Source organism: Scatophagus argus, chromosome 16, assembly GCF_020382885.2.
Source record: "Scatophagus argus isolate fScaArg1 chromosome 16, fScaArg1.pri, whole genome shotgun sequence".
Lineage (NCBI taxonomy): Eukaryota > Metazoa > Chordata > Actinopteri > Scatophagidae > Scatophagus > Scatophagus argus.
This window is the reverse complement of record NC_058508.1, coordinates 17,921,945-17,937,051: the sequence shown is the minus strand read 5'-3', so window position 1 is coordinate 17,937,051 and position 15,107 is coordinate 17,921,945. Positions and strand designations below refer to the sequence as shown.

Sequence of the window (15,107 nt, the reverse complement as noted above, 5' to 3'; positions counted from 1 at the left end):
TCATTAGATCACCAACTGTGATTGTAAAATCAGTTTGAAACAGCTTAGCTCAACACTCTCCGTCTTTCTGTTTGTCATATTCAACATAACGAAGGTCAGGTTCAAACATTTTTGCACAGTTTCATAAAGAACAATAAAACCTCTCCAGCAGCTCAGCAATTTTTTAAGACAAATGCAGGAGTAAGAGATGACATAACACAATCAATCTAATTCTCCGCATTAAGCTACGTTTAATATAATATCACTGTGCAGATGTATTAAATTTCCCATTTGCACCACACAGCTAAAACCACACTGCACTGACCATTATGAAAGAATTTTGCATGTATGCGAGTAAAAGCGGCAGCAGACATACAGACAACAGGGACCTGATGAGTCAAGATGCAGATGGAGAGGACAAAGAGCACGCAGAGCGGAGGAGCAGGAAAGAAGAGCCTGCATTAATATCGGAAAGTAATTAGTTTATTTAACGAAGGAGGGAGATTATTATAGCAGATCTAAAGATGTTGACACACGGGGACAGTGAAACCACCTCAGTTTCCCTATCAAGCATTTTGCTATCTTGAGATGCTCTTCATTGATATTCAAGCAAATTTAAATTTGATTCTGCAATCATAGAAGGATATTTTATACTTTGTGCTTGCATGTTTCGATGTAGTTTCTTTACATCGGTGACAAGAAATGGAATATTCTGTGTTTGTGTTTAGTTATTCAATGTTTAGGAATAAACAATTGTCCATAAACTTGATGAGTCACTCCGTTCTGTATTCTGAGCTGATGCTGCCTTACATCCCTTTAGGCCAACAAGGTTAAATTTAATTTAAAGTTTAGAATTGGTATCTTCCAGTTTTGATTTGAGGCAGTGGGTTACACTCTGTAGCTTTTTTACACATAAAAAGCAAAGTAATTGGATTTTGGTAAACAGCATTTGGGCATCTGTTTCTCCGGCAGCCTGCTGGAAAGACACATTATGTGGAAAAAAAGCTGCAATTTGAACATCATATTTTTCCTTCCTTCTTTCTTGAGCCTCACCTATCCCTGTTGACACATGAACATCTGCAGTGAATGTCTGGAAGCATGAATGAACCGACACAGCAGTAGTGTACATTTCAGAATGGTGGGGGTTTGGATTGTGCTGGGGGGCAGGGGAGTGGGCGATGGCGAATGTGCTATGTTTGGCATGCAGCTGAGGCCCCACAGGGCTGTTGCTCCAACCCCCTGTTCTCATTGTATCACTCTTATGTAATGCTGCACTTATGTGAAAACCAACTCCAAATTTAGGAATCTCCATGTTTTCAATTGTATTGTCTGGATTACATGCTTCTTGAGAACATGCTTCATCCCCTCGGGCCTCTGAGACCTTATCAAAAATTAATTTATTTACTTTTTACAAGAAGAAGGCTCATGAGGCAGGAAACAAGAAAGGGGGGTGGGGTGGTGGTGGTTAGCGCTTACTTTAGTTCCTGAAAATGTGACATTTTGGAAGTACAAGGTTTTTACCTGACAGCAGCAGTAAGCTGAGCATCAGCCTCTGGTATCCAGCTACTGACACTGCTGTGAGTGTGGCTGTAGCTGTGTGTGGGCTTTAAGCTCTGCTTAACTCTGCAGTCATCGCCTTTGAAGATGGTTCCAGCTCTGGGCTAGGGAACCTTGCAGCCAGGGGACGTGATTGAAGCCCCAGTGCTCAACCTACATCCCTGGGTAATTGCACAGCACGAATATCAGCTTGGCTTGTCGTGTTGCAGGGAGTGAAGCATACGCCTGCATCTGTGTGACACCAGAGAGAAAAGCTGGGGCATGGCGGGCTTAAATTCTCTTATCGGCCTCAGGATACTGGGTTGGCATGTGCCAGTAAATGAGCTTTCCCTATCTGCTTTATGTTTATGATACACAAAACACACAAACTACACCTGCTGTTATAGACTCTATAACAGGCTTTAATCTGTAGGCTTCACGTCTGTTTCAGTTCAGTCACTGGCTGCCTACAGCATTAGAATGTGAGGTAAAAGCATGCAAAATGAAGACGTCAGTATTCAAACTACGTGCTCCTATTTGACGAGCTCTTCAGCAGACTCACTGCTGCGTAGTGGAGAAGCAAGGCAAATGAGGAACAATTAGTGCTGAATGTAAAAGAGGCTGGAGAAGAGGAGCCACAGAATTTCTTGAGTTGAAGCCATTTCTCTCCTAATGATCTTATAATGATCAATTTTTATCCTCTACCCTCAAAGGCTGGACTTCTTCTTCAAGCATCCCTTTTTAAAAATGCTGTTTATCATGAAACGTTTCATAATTTCATCATTTTCTCTCCATTTTGCTCCCACCTCTGTCAAACCTTTTCATTTTTCTCTTCCTTGCGAATGATGTTTATGCTCGCTGTCCTCTCTCTCTCTCCTGTAGCCCTTTGTCTGTGTAGCTGGCTGATTCTTTTCACTTGCCCACTGACATGATAACTACTCAGTGGTGACTCACTGATGATGGCCTGTTCTATTGACAGCGGCGGCTGCTGTGGATGTTGATGGAGATGTTGCAGCAGCAGATAAACTGCTTTCATTTTATTAGGCAGGAGGACACAATACATAATACATTTAAAGGCTGCAGATGCATAATCTTTACGATCAACAATTCATCTAAAAGAAGAAGAACTAAAAAATATTCATTGCTTCCAACAAATTTTTGCTGCTTTTTGCCTTATGATCTATTTTTTTCTTAAACAAATTAAAGAAATATGACAATAATTGAGGTGACTTTATTTGTGGCTGTCCTTGAGTTATGAGTCATTTCGCTCACAGTAGCAGAGAGATCCACCTTATCTTGTCCTGTTTCATGGTGTTCACAAATAAAATATAAGCTTGGATGAGACATCAGATTGTGACCAAGTTGTTCTGCACTGTGGAAAATGAAGAGGGTGAAGCTCATCTCGTAATGCAGCATACCTGCCCGTTGTGCTTGTGTGAGTTTGGAGTAGACGACATCAGCTGACTCAATCAGTGTTCTGCTGGTTTGGATCATCTAGAAGACAAAGAAGACGTACAGTTCATTTGAATCATGTCTCAGCAACATCCCAGAGGTCATGCATGAAAAACTTTGAGCAGAGGCTCAGTGAAATGCATGGGGGTTTCTTGTAATGGTACATACTGTAAGAATACCCAGAAGTAAACACTCGATATAAAGTGCTGATGGGTGTCTATTTTACCACAACATCAACAGCAGGGGCTAATTTTGAAGTAAATTTGAGCTCTTAACTGCTGTGTCAACAGACACACAAACAACTCAGCTTTAACCCAATTAAGGCAACATAGCTGTCATGTAAATGTCTTTATCTGATTACTTTAATTGGGGTTAGATCATAATCAGAGGAAGCAGATTCTTTCCAATTAACTGGGCGCGTAAACAACATAGTTCAGATTCATTTTACCTTTTATAAGTAAGTACAAGAGAAAACTAGATAAACTTTGTGAGAAAAAGTAAATTGTAAGCAGTCTGTTTAGTATTGCAGTCTTGTAACTGCTGTGACTGGGAACTCTATAAGCTTACAGCAAGCAAAAATACGTCTCAGGCTTTTAAATTTTGGAGGGTCTTTTGTGTGAGAATTTGCTCTTGCATTATAGTAAATTGAATATTTCTGGGTTTTGGATCGCTTACTTCTGTCTGTTAAACTTGACCAGCTTGTACCTGCAGGAAAGCCTAGCCTATAGCCTGTATTTGTTATTTTACTGTATGTTTGAGAGAGTCAAACTCCTTAACTCCTAACTCCTTGGTGTGCAGAGCTGATTCAGACTCTGAATATTTGCAATGAAATCACAAGGAAATTTCCTATCTTCACCTCAACATTTGCAAGTGAGCAACACAACGTTGGGTAGGTTGAGCCCTAAACAGCATCCCACAGGCTGAGGAGGAGGAGCAGCTGGACCAGCCCTGAAGCACTGAGGAGGAAGCTAATGAAGTTTCACACTCCTATTAGCAGGGAGACAGGAAGTGGATAGTGTGTGTGTGTGTGTGCACAATGTGCATGTTTTGTCTTGTTATTGTTATGAGAACTGGTCTGAGTGAAGACAGTTTCGTAAAGTGAGCTGAACAGAAGTGAGTGAACAGTCCCTTCATTCAGAGGCTTAAAGTTTTAAAGGTTCTACATGTGAGATTTTCAGCCACTAGATTCCAAACAAGAGCACGAGCAGTGCTCCACCCTCTCATTACGTTCTAAGCAAGATACACCAAAACAGACAACTGAATACGTCACCCTTTTGTGAACAATATCAAGTGATATGATTACTATACTAAGATCTACATCTTAGCTATTATTATTGCAGTGGCTGGAATATATTCAGTTGAGCAAGGAGCTATTTCTCCCATCTGAGAAGTGACCTGAATTCATGTAACTTCATTAGCTTGCTATCCTATGACTGACACTCTGCCATCACACTTTTACAGAGCTGTGGGAGACCCTCGTTAAAAATGTGGGGACGGCCAACAGTTTCACAGGGAGGGACCGACATGCACCCGTGGCTGAACCAGATACCAAAACAAAGAACTGAGAAACTCACACACACACAGAGAGGGAGTGTGACATCCACTTTATCCTGCAAATAGTTATCTGCTGCTATATTAATTTTCAAAATCTCATCTATAGAATGTTTTTAAAAAATCCACAATATGCAGAATCTTTGTTGACTAAGTATTAGACAAGATAAGATAAGATTCTTTATTGTCATTGTACAGGGCATATAATGAAATTCAGGTGCATTCAAGAAACGGGCTCAGTATAAAAAAAAGCTATAAAATAAATAAATAATAGATGAATCTATATTTCCAGTTTCTTCACTAATCCCTTGGTGAGTGTACTACAAGCTCTTTACGTGGGTAAGATTTGAGCAATAGTGAAAGTAAAACAGAGAGCGAAAATTTACGGCTAACAACAAAAGGGTCAATGCATCATGTCTTGAAGCTGCACCTCTGCCTGCCTACTGTGGTGGATGTCTTCCTGTGTGACTGTTGAGTGCTGGCACACAAAATGGCGAGTGCAAAAGGAAGCCCTAGTTCTAATCCAGCACTAACCTGAGATCAGCTTTTGACTGAGACAACTAAATTCAACTAAATGTACCATTTTAGCTGAGCTGCCAGTGTGCTGATGTTTTATTCAGGGTCACAACACTGGCTGTCTGCAGTCCACATGGGGGTGACTGAGGACACACATGGCACACTGATATTCTACAGTAAATGGCTTGGTGTTGGCTGCCACACTCTCATGAAATCACATGCATCCACACACACACAAACGCACATACACACATGCATGTACACACTGAGGCCTCTGTTCTTGACCAGGGAGCATATCAACGGACCAGTCTTCGGGAAGCAAACACAAACATTCAGTTGACCAAGCCCAGGGCCTCAAGGCAAGGCCGTGGGTTACGTACATACATCTGGAAACTGCCAGCCACAGTCACTCAATTTGTAGGAGCACATATATGTGCTGGACAATTAACAGACACGTGTCATTTCAAGGTGAATTAAGATAACTTAGTGAGACTAACAGACTTCCTGTAGAATTCTTTTGATTATTTGTGTGGTCCTTTTTGAATAGTCTACCAAAAAAAAAAATATACATATATATTCTGATTAATGAAGTTACAAATATCCAATTGGGTAAAATGGATGACAAATATTTGTTTGGTGTTAAAGGCTGTTTAAAGGAATCTATTATCTAACCTCAAAAATGTGTATTCTGGGTCTATTTTCATCCATAAAACCTTTCTGGTGGACTTGAGTGTGAGGGCTGCTCCGGCAGTGCCGTCCTCCGGCCTGGTGCAAAGTTTCGTAAAAGCCAAAGCAGATTCTATTTGCTTGCTGCGTCGCTCCTGAAGCCACTCCTGCAGGTGTCAGCAGCAGGAGCGCCCACGATCTAAGTAGTGTGGTTGCAACAACCTTGTTCCTCACTCATGACCCACTTCACCAGCTCCCACCAAGCCTCACAGGAGGGGAGGAGGGGAGAGGAAGACTGCGGGTGATAACTAATTACAGACAGAGTCCTCCAGCCCCCCTTTTGGGCTGTGCCAATGTCAAGTGGTGAAAAATGCAGTGTTCTTGGAAGAGAGGAGGAAGGATGAAGAGAAGGACGTGAAATTATACAATGAGTAGCTGCAGCTTGACAATCTGACTGGTCAAATGGGTGGTTTCATCCACACTTGCAAGCTTCGGACAACACATTCAGCTGTGTAAGCAAACTAACATTAAGGGAAGCAAGCTAACAATCCTGTACTTTCAGAATATTTTTATGTTTTATCTCTACTTGAAGTAGATATTTAACGAGATGTTACACATCATAATAAAAGTGTCACTGCACACACAGTATAACTTATATAAATTATACAACTTATACACAGTATAAGTTGTATAAGTGTGAGTGTGTGCTGAATTCGTACTTCATTTTTAAAAAGGTATTTCTGCAGAGCACATTTGTGCAAAAATACACCTTTTTGTGTGTATGCAGGTTATTTACCATGTCGTAGGCGTTGAGAACTTTGCGCAGCAGCTCAGGCACGGGACCTTGAGCTTCCATGGTTGGGTAAGTCTCGCTCAGGTCCACGGTTACCCTCAGTGAGCGCTCACTGTTCATCAGCCAGGTAGAAACCGTCAGGATACACTGCTTCATGTTGGCTGCTGGGGTCAGGCCACAGAGCTCCTTGAAGGACACCATGGCATTCTGGGAAGAAAACACCCACAATGAAAGACAATAATGTGGGCATGAACAGGTAAAAATGACAGAAAGAAAAGGAACAAACTGCATGAATTTGGGTCAGTTTTGATTTCATTTAATATGGTCATTCATATTAAGTTTCTCTGGGAGGCAGCATAAATTAAAAGTGGGTTTTAAATATTCCAGTATACACAAATAAATACATGTAAATATTCTGTTGTTCTGTTCTTTGGCCTGATGCTCTTAGCCGTCACTACAGTACAATTCTGTTAGGATGAAATCCACCAAAGCAACTATCTCACACTATCACACAAACTAAGGCAAAATCTTGCACAGTTATTGTGCTTGGCAAATGAAGTCTTTGTGGTCCTAATGGAATAGCAAATATTTCAAACCCTTTTTGCAGATGACCTTGAGAAAAGAGATTTAATGAAAGGAATCATGATACTCCCCTCAGACCAGAAACAAGATAACAGCAGAATGTTGGTGACGGGAAAATCATTGGTTTCCCACAACGTCAGGCTGCTCATTCAACAGCCCAGAGTCTGCGGAGCCAAACTCCTGCCTGAAGGTGCTAAGAACATTCAGTTACTCATTTGCTCTCTTAATTTCTCCCTCTTTTTTCTCACATTTTTCTCTAACGCTTTTTTATAGATTTATCTTCCTTCTCTCACCTCAAATGTTCAGCTTAAAACTATCAAACATTAAGTAAATACCAAAAGGTTCTTCTTATGTCTCTGTTTCCACATGGACCATTAGACATTAGCTTTCTGCTGCTAGACAAATAAAGAAATCTCTATCTCAACACGTCCTGTTTATTTAATCAGGTGCTGATAGCAACATTATTTTTCATCAGGGCCAGCTGGCTGCCATGATTCTAACTTTGACCTCCTCTTCGATGCGTGTTGAGGTGTCCTTGAGCAAGACATCAAACCCCAAATTTCTCCAAATGTATGTGGCACAAAAGTATCTGCCAAATTAATGTAATGTAATGTCATAAAAGAAAGTGTCAAAAAATGAAAGTGCTGGGATAACAATCTTCAGTTTATTCACAAGCTCACTCAAAAACATGGCAACCTATCATGTCTGCCCATTGATTAAGTTTAATGAATTCACTCCTCATGAACCTCTCTTACATGGCAAACACAGTCATAAGTTTACTGTCATTTGCTGGCAGCACCGTGTTCAACGTCAGCCTTCAGACACTAAATTAAACATAATTTACAATATGCTGTCATACATGCTGGTGTACTTTTCATCTGCCTTGGCTTTCCAGTCCACCGAAGCCAGAGTTTCTGCACGTCTGGGTTCAAAGGCATTGCAATCCCAGCAACAAGGCAACTTCCTCTCACAGCACTTCATTCTTCTGCCAGCATGGGAATTTATGCAACCAAACCAGGCCCACTGTTTTTCCACACAGCACATCATCAGTTTGTTTGTTTAAAGGACAGCAAGAAAAGAGAGCACTGCAGAATGAGGTGAGAGAAGAGAAGGGGACAGTGACAAAGCGCAGTCTGAGGTAAGGCACAAAGAAGAAGATGAGAGAGCATGAGAGAGAATAAGTGATGCACTGAAAGCTAGGGGCAGAATAATAGAGGGGGGAAATAATATAGAGAGAACAAGCCAGTGTCGGTATTTGGGAGTCCGTCCGCATACTTTGTACTCTGCAGTGTGGGAACCAGCTGTCTCCCTAGGCTAGACCTCCAAGCCTGCAGAAAAATCCACCCCACCAGCCCCTACCCCCGAGGATGTGCTGTCACTGCGGGGCCCGACCTTCCTGTAGATAGAGAGGGTGGCCAGCGGACAAAGTCGGAATCTGAATCTGTATGCAGAGCCTCAGCCACAGTTAACACCTCTTGGGCCACTGAGCAGAGCCACAGAGAAACACAATAGTGGGAGAGCTCTAGGGCTCTGGTTTAAAAAAAAAAGAAAACAGTGTGTGGTTATGTGTGTGTGATCTATGAACATGTGTGGCCGCATGTGTTTATGTCCCAATGTGGTCTGAGCCGAAGTTATTAGCATTCATTCCAGGCATGTGTACATGGGACCGCATGCGTGAATGCTTTTCAATAATTGTTGTGCAATAAAAGCCATACCATTTCCAAGCCATGGTGTTAAAAAAAAATAAAAAATACCCAATGAGAGGCTGGTGTTTTTAATTACTCCCTTCCCCCACTTAACTCCCCTTCCAACATTCCCCAAATGAGAGCTCTGTGTCCGGTTACAACACTGCTTTTGTTTCTGTTTGCTTCTCACTCTCTCTTCTTCTGCTTCAATCTGTGTATCTCTTTCCTTTTCACTCTGGCCCAAAGTATTGAGTGGTGTTGAATGTGCCAATGATGGCACACACACGTTTCAGCAAACAAAAAGAAACTCCAGGCTCACAGCTCGCCTCCAGCTCCATCAACGCTTTATGAGGTCCACGGGAAGCAGCTCACCGGAAACGACTTCATTCAAGTCTCCCATAGAAATAATTGATTTGCTGCCTAAATCCACACATTGCAAACATTGCAGAGAGGGTGCCATGTATCTGCCCACTGGTCAATGTTCATGGATCTCCTCAGCCTTTTTAAGAGTCAAACACACTCATTTTTCTGTTGTTATTCAAAGCAGACCACCTGGAACCTTTGCTGAGGATAAAATGAGTCTTAAAAGAGTTTAGTGAGGTGAAATAATGCTTTTTGATGGCAGCATCTAAAGTGTGTGTGTGTGTGTGTGTGTGTGTGTGTGTGTGCGCTGCTTTCAAGCCTAAGGTTGTAATGCATGTTATGAGGGATTTTGGTGAGTATAAGTACAAAAACGTTAACGTCTCATCTTGGCTTCAAGTCAGGGATGTCAAAGCTTCCAGAACTGGCCTGGGTGTTGGCCAAATGCCCTGTTTCTACCCTCCAGCTCCCACCACATCCAAGGCACCAGGCTCCACACAGCTGGCCTCTACAAAGCTTTCACAACTGTCCCTTTCTTTACATTTAAAAGGGCATGGGCCTTATTCGAAAAAACACCTCCATTTATCCTCTTTAAAACCCTCCTCTCAACTTCACCTCTTTCATTTATTTCATCAACTTTTATCTCTTCATTTCAAAAAGAAGAATTTCAATTTCAAACGTGAGGATATTGTGGTTCGGGGGAGCGGTAGTGGCCCAGCGTTGTTTGATCAAGTTAAAAGACACCGATTCACATCGATTCACGCTGCTACTTTTCATGTAAGCCTACGAATTAGATTCTGGAGCCATTCGTCATTAGAGATGATTCATAGCTACAGAACAGATTAGAGTGTCAGCTGTGACACATGGCATGCCTGTGATTACTTCCATATTTAGCACCAGTTAGCTGATTGGAGTTTAGTAAAAGTTACAAAGTATTTGATGTGTAAAATTCCTTGTCATATTCATGAATGTCTTATTACCATGCTGACTCAAGCTGGAGCAAAAATTAGGACATAATCATGACAAATTGTTCAAGTATCTATTTGTCATTTAGATTATTCAAAAAAGACGTGCTTTAATTGTGCCAAAAATATAAAATAATTTTTTTGATAAGTGAAGACATTTTAGGAAAATCCAGTGATCATGAAATCATGGTATTTCCTTATGCCAGTCAGGGTGTAATGTGCTTATATTACAATCTATAAAATTACAGCATTGATTTCATTGCCCAAACACAAACATATTTCTCTCTGTTTGGGGTCCTGAAGAGGAAACTTATCCTCTGTCAGAACAGGCCTGTTTTCACAACTGAAAAATGTATGAGAGCATGCCACAGGTTCTCTAATTACATCTCTGCTTATTTAGTTTAGTCTGGTTTTTGTTTGCTGTGCCATCAGACTGCGGTTACTACTTTGCAAAGACAGATGGACAGACCTTGGTATTTATGACCTGGACATATACACACAGACACATACAGGAGTGCGTTATATTAGCTGCTGGGACAACATACATGGCTCATGAGTCTTCTTATAGAATACATCAGCATTATATATTTAATTTTGTTGAGCATGTATTTTTCAAACTTTGGCTGCTCATGCAGAAGTCAACAAGTTACTGAAGATATTTGGACACATTAATACATACTTTCAGAAATATGCAGACGAAATAACAGAAGTTTCAAGAGAAGTTTCTTAGTTTATGAAACATGTCTGGGGTTTCACAGCAAACAGAAGCTCCAGAAATGCTATGTGAACTAAGAAACCTGTCATTCAACATGTGGGTGTGGAGACATTGACTGCAGTTTTAGGTGAACAATTTTGCCCTTAGGCCAACTAAGGTTTGTTGACAACAAAGTCAAGTCAACAGTTTAAAGTGTACAAAAAGATTATTTTAATTTTGTTTGTTGTCAGTGAAGACAAGAGCCTAAAACTCTAAACTGACAACCAACCACTACAACATAAGGCTCACTGGCTCTTCCGTGTTGTACTTCTGTGTTGTTATTTGTTGACTGAGCAAATGAGACAAGCTTTGTATCACACCCTTCAGTCATCATAAACAAAATAATAAATGCACTGAAAGGCTTCTGCTATCGGTCCTAAGCCAAATACACACTGAGGTTACTAATCTTCATTTGCTCATCTGGAGGACTTTTAAAGTAGTGCACTAAGTGCCTAGCAACCCAGTCCTCTCCCCTGGGCAGTAATTGTCCCTCATTAATGATTACACTATTCATAAAGCTCATTATTGTACAGCAATGTCACTTTATTACCGTTCTCTTCTACAACATTAATAGAGCACAATTAGCGACAAGCCTCTACCCACAACAGCAAGTGAAATGAGTCTAATCAGAAACACTTACATCAGTTTGGGCTTACTGAAGCAATAAAAACTTCTGTAGTTTTATCTGGGGAAAAATGCCTCTCTGCCTTTTCATATCCCCTAACTTAAAACCCAATACACAAATCATCAAAGGAACAGAATACCTGCTTGTTCTTAAGAGTCTCTTTTCCATGTGAAATGCCAAGAAAATTATGTTTGTGTGGAGCACAAAATTAATGATTTTGATGATCCTGTTTTCCTTATCTTAGCTCATTTACATCTAAACTTCTAAAGGCACACAAACAAATTGCATAATGCAATAAGCTGATTTTCATTACTCTCAAATTACCACAGGAAGAACCATTTGAATTTGGTGCAAAAACAATCGGTTCTGTACTGCAGCATCTCTTGTAAATATTAGCAGTCTATTATTTATTTTTTCTGTTTTCTAAAAAAAGAATATGAACGACAGCTTAACTTTCACAAAGCATCTACAAATGTTGAATTTAGATCTGTGTGTGTCTCCAGGAAAGCCTCAGCAGTGGAATATGTTATCCTCATGGGGGGGCAATCTGGCCAGAAAATAATATTTTAATCTATTTAATCGCAATCATGAGCCCCAATCTAAATTGCACTCTTTTTTTCTCAATTTTTAAATGCCCTGTAGACTACAGCCTGTGACTTTCCCCATTTGCACCATTTGATAGTTACTCAGAGGATCAAGTGCTCAGTCTAAAAAAAAAAAGTGTAGAGGTGATGTAGCAAAGTAATTGATGGTGATGCAGTTGATCAATATTCATCAAAATCAAATGCAGAGCTGCATTGTGAGTCTATACTATCACCACTGTTTACAATGCGAATGTGACTGCTATATAAGATTAAAAGATTCAAGTAATTTGTATTTTTGACTACAAACTCATTAATCCAAAAGTGATCTGTGATGTTTTACATGATCAACATTATAAACCATCCATGAGAATGTAAAAAGGCTCAACCATTTAAGCCAATAGAGAGCCCATTATGACAAAGCAGTCTAAGGCAAGAACTTCATACAAAACCCCTGTTGTACCAAACTCAAATTTGCAATCTTAATATTGGTAAAAGTATAGTTCCTTACCTGCACATTTTCTCTGAGATCTGTGGCCTCTCTGAGGGGCTGTGTTGAAGCTCTGAAGAGCTCGTCCACTACCTTGATCCCTGTGGTCTTGGTGGTGGTGTACTCCCGGGCTTTCCTACTCTTCCTTACAGACAAACCTCTCTTATGTGCCTTTCCTCCACCACGCCTGTTGGTGATGGCGACATGGACAAACAGAGTGGTGTTGGGTAGGAACTCTCCTGTCAGTGACTGTAGGGGGACATGTCTATAGCCTGGCTGTAGGCACTCAAATGGGATGGTGTACTGGCCAATGAACTCATCTCCAATGTAGTCATCATCCAGTACCACAAAGCGCAGTACTGCAAGTTCTGGTAAATTAATCTGGAATTCAAAACTCTCATCAAATATAGGGTTGTCACCATTCTGGGACATTGTCTTGGTTCTTTGCTCAGCACAGTCAGCTGGGATGCCGTGGATCTCCACATATATGTAGGGCTCCACAACATCGCCCTTAGCAGCGGAGCCACGAGGCTTGGGCAGATTCTGTCCACTGATGACTTTAATGTGGAGGAGTTGGGCGGACACTCCTGGCAGGGAGTCCCGAGCGTTGGCACTGAAATAGGACACCTCCTCCCTCATGATGGCTGGCCGCAAAACATACCCACAATTGCCATTCTGTCTGAACCAGCCTAGGTTGAGGTCCATCATCAGACCTGGGGTCTGGTAGTTCATGGCCACAATCTGGCAGCCACACTTCCAGAAATCCTGGGGGTTCATGTTGCTGGCATCAATTCTCATAGGTGTGGGATATACCCTGGAGAGAAAGCGCTTGTTATAACAAACGAATTCCTCTGGAAACTCATTGGCAAATCTGTTTGCATCTACCTCATTGAAGGAGCAAATCTCCCAGTATTTTTGGTCCCTCTTGGAGATCTCAAAGTCCCTGAACTGGACTGATTTGCAGAGAGATACAAGATCTGAGAGCTCTTTGCACAGTCTGAGTTTCTTGTAGCCTAAGCCATTGAGCTGGTCCTTCTCATCAGCCCCCACTCTTCGGGACATTTCCAAACCCTCCTCCTCGTCCGTCACATCCCCCTCAGCATCAGTGCAGCCAGGCGGTAGTCTCTTACCCTTGACGAGGATTTTACCTTTGAGTTTCTCAGGAGAGGGCAGGTAGTTTTCCTCCTTGTTGGGAAGATCAACGTACAGCTTGTCCCCAAGAATCTTTTTCATGTGCTGTGCCATGACTCTTTGCTGGGGGATGCAGCAGTGGGTCACTAAACAGAGAATCAGGGGGTACTCAGAACTCTCAAAAGCATACTGGTTTATAATGTCCAGGACTTTCGAGAAAGCTAGATGTGAAGCTACAGAACTACCCACATACACCACTGGTTCATTATCAGGGCCATCCCATACAATGACTTCAATGCTGCGACAGCCCATCCTTAGAGCTCGGATGTAGCTGCTGATGTCTGATGAACCCCAGAAATGATCTTCCAGAAGGGAGGCATTATGTGACGAGTTGATGTAGTAGTGGGACAGAGGCTGGTTCATATCCTGGCACACACGTTTGTGCTGAGGGTCAAAGATGTGGCATTCGGAGGAGAGGAGGTAGTGTGTAAAGCCATCAATGGAAAGGTAGCCCCTCTCCCTGCCTTCAGCAGATGGCTCAAATTTCCGAACAATATCCCTGCACATGTCCTCTGTTACACCTTCCACACCCTGCTCGACCTCTACGAATAGCATCAGATCTTTACTGTCAAGATACTCCTTGTTACTGGAGAACTGCATCAGTAGGAAGAAAATTTCTGGCCTTGTGCAGAGCTCACAGTAGGCCTCCACAAAAGTGTCCATGTTAATTGCCTCTCCATATTGGTCTTTAGCTTTCTGGAGTTCCTTGAACTTCAGCTCTATCCTAGACTCTTTCATTCCAGGGTTGAGCCCCTTGATTATCTGGGTGGCCCTGAAGAGGTCTATGTGTCCTTCCTTTTCTGTATCTGCTAGTTCAAACACTGAGCTTATCCATGATGTTCGCAGACTTGGTTGGCTAGGTTCCACCATGTTTACGGTGTGCCGGCCATAAGACACCAGATACCTCAGGCCCATAACCCAGGTGCTGACAACATCTGCAGTGCTGGCTACCAAATCTAAAGACTCGTAATTATCTCCGTAGATGATTGAGAAAGCGCATTCATCAGGAAACTGGTCGGAGAGACCATTGCTGCGCAGAACTGGAGTTTTCTTTCCTAAACGGACCTCCTTAATGCCTTTGATCTCCAGTTTAGCCTTCTCCGAATCCTTCTTGGATGGCTCCCAACGAAGCCAGTGCATGTCTGGATCCAGTAGGAAGTAGCGGTTGTACATGCGCGAGTTGGAGCGCACTTTCTTCATTTCACAACCCTCCATCATGAAGGCCATACAAGCAGCTGTGCTGTTGATCTTACGGTCACTTGGCATTGAGCTGAAGGACACCGTTTTCTTCCTAACCTGCCTCTGTTTGGAACCATCCTGGAAACAGAAAAAGGTGGGGGAGGGTTGGAGTAGAGAAGGAAGAGAAAAAAAAGAATTTGTC

At 41.9% G+C, this 15,107-nt stretch overlaps 1 protein-coding gene across 2 annotated transcripts in view; it reads right to left on the bottom strand.

Moving 5' to 3' along the window:
* The window catches only part of plcl5 (phospholipase C like 5), a 60,777-nt gene that overhangs the window by 9,515 nt on the left and 36,155 nt on the right, over positions 1-15,107 (bottom strand). Inside the window, exons 2-5 of one of the 2 annotated variants that reach the window (XR_006845587.1) lie at positions 12,557-15,043; positions 6,497-6,700; positions 2,934-3,009; positions 1,501-2,816 (exon numbers count right to left, since the gene is read on the bottom strand). Coding sequence is in view for 1 of the 2 variants with exons in the window: in XM_046414398.1 (XP_046270354.1) it covers positions 2,934-3,009; positions 6,497-6,700; positions 12,557-15,043 (2,767 nt within the window). In the remaining variant the exon portion in view is untranslated. The remainder of the gene's footprint in view (positions 1-1,500; positions 2,817-2,933; positions 3,010-6,496; positions 6,701-12,556; positions 15,044-15,107) is intronic. The other variant, XM_046414398.1, reaches the window with a different exon arrangement.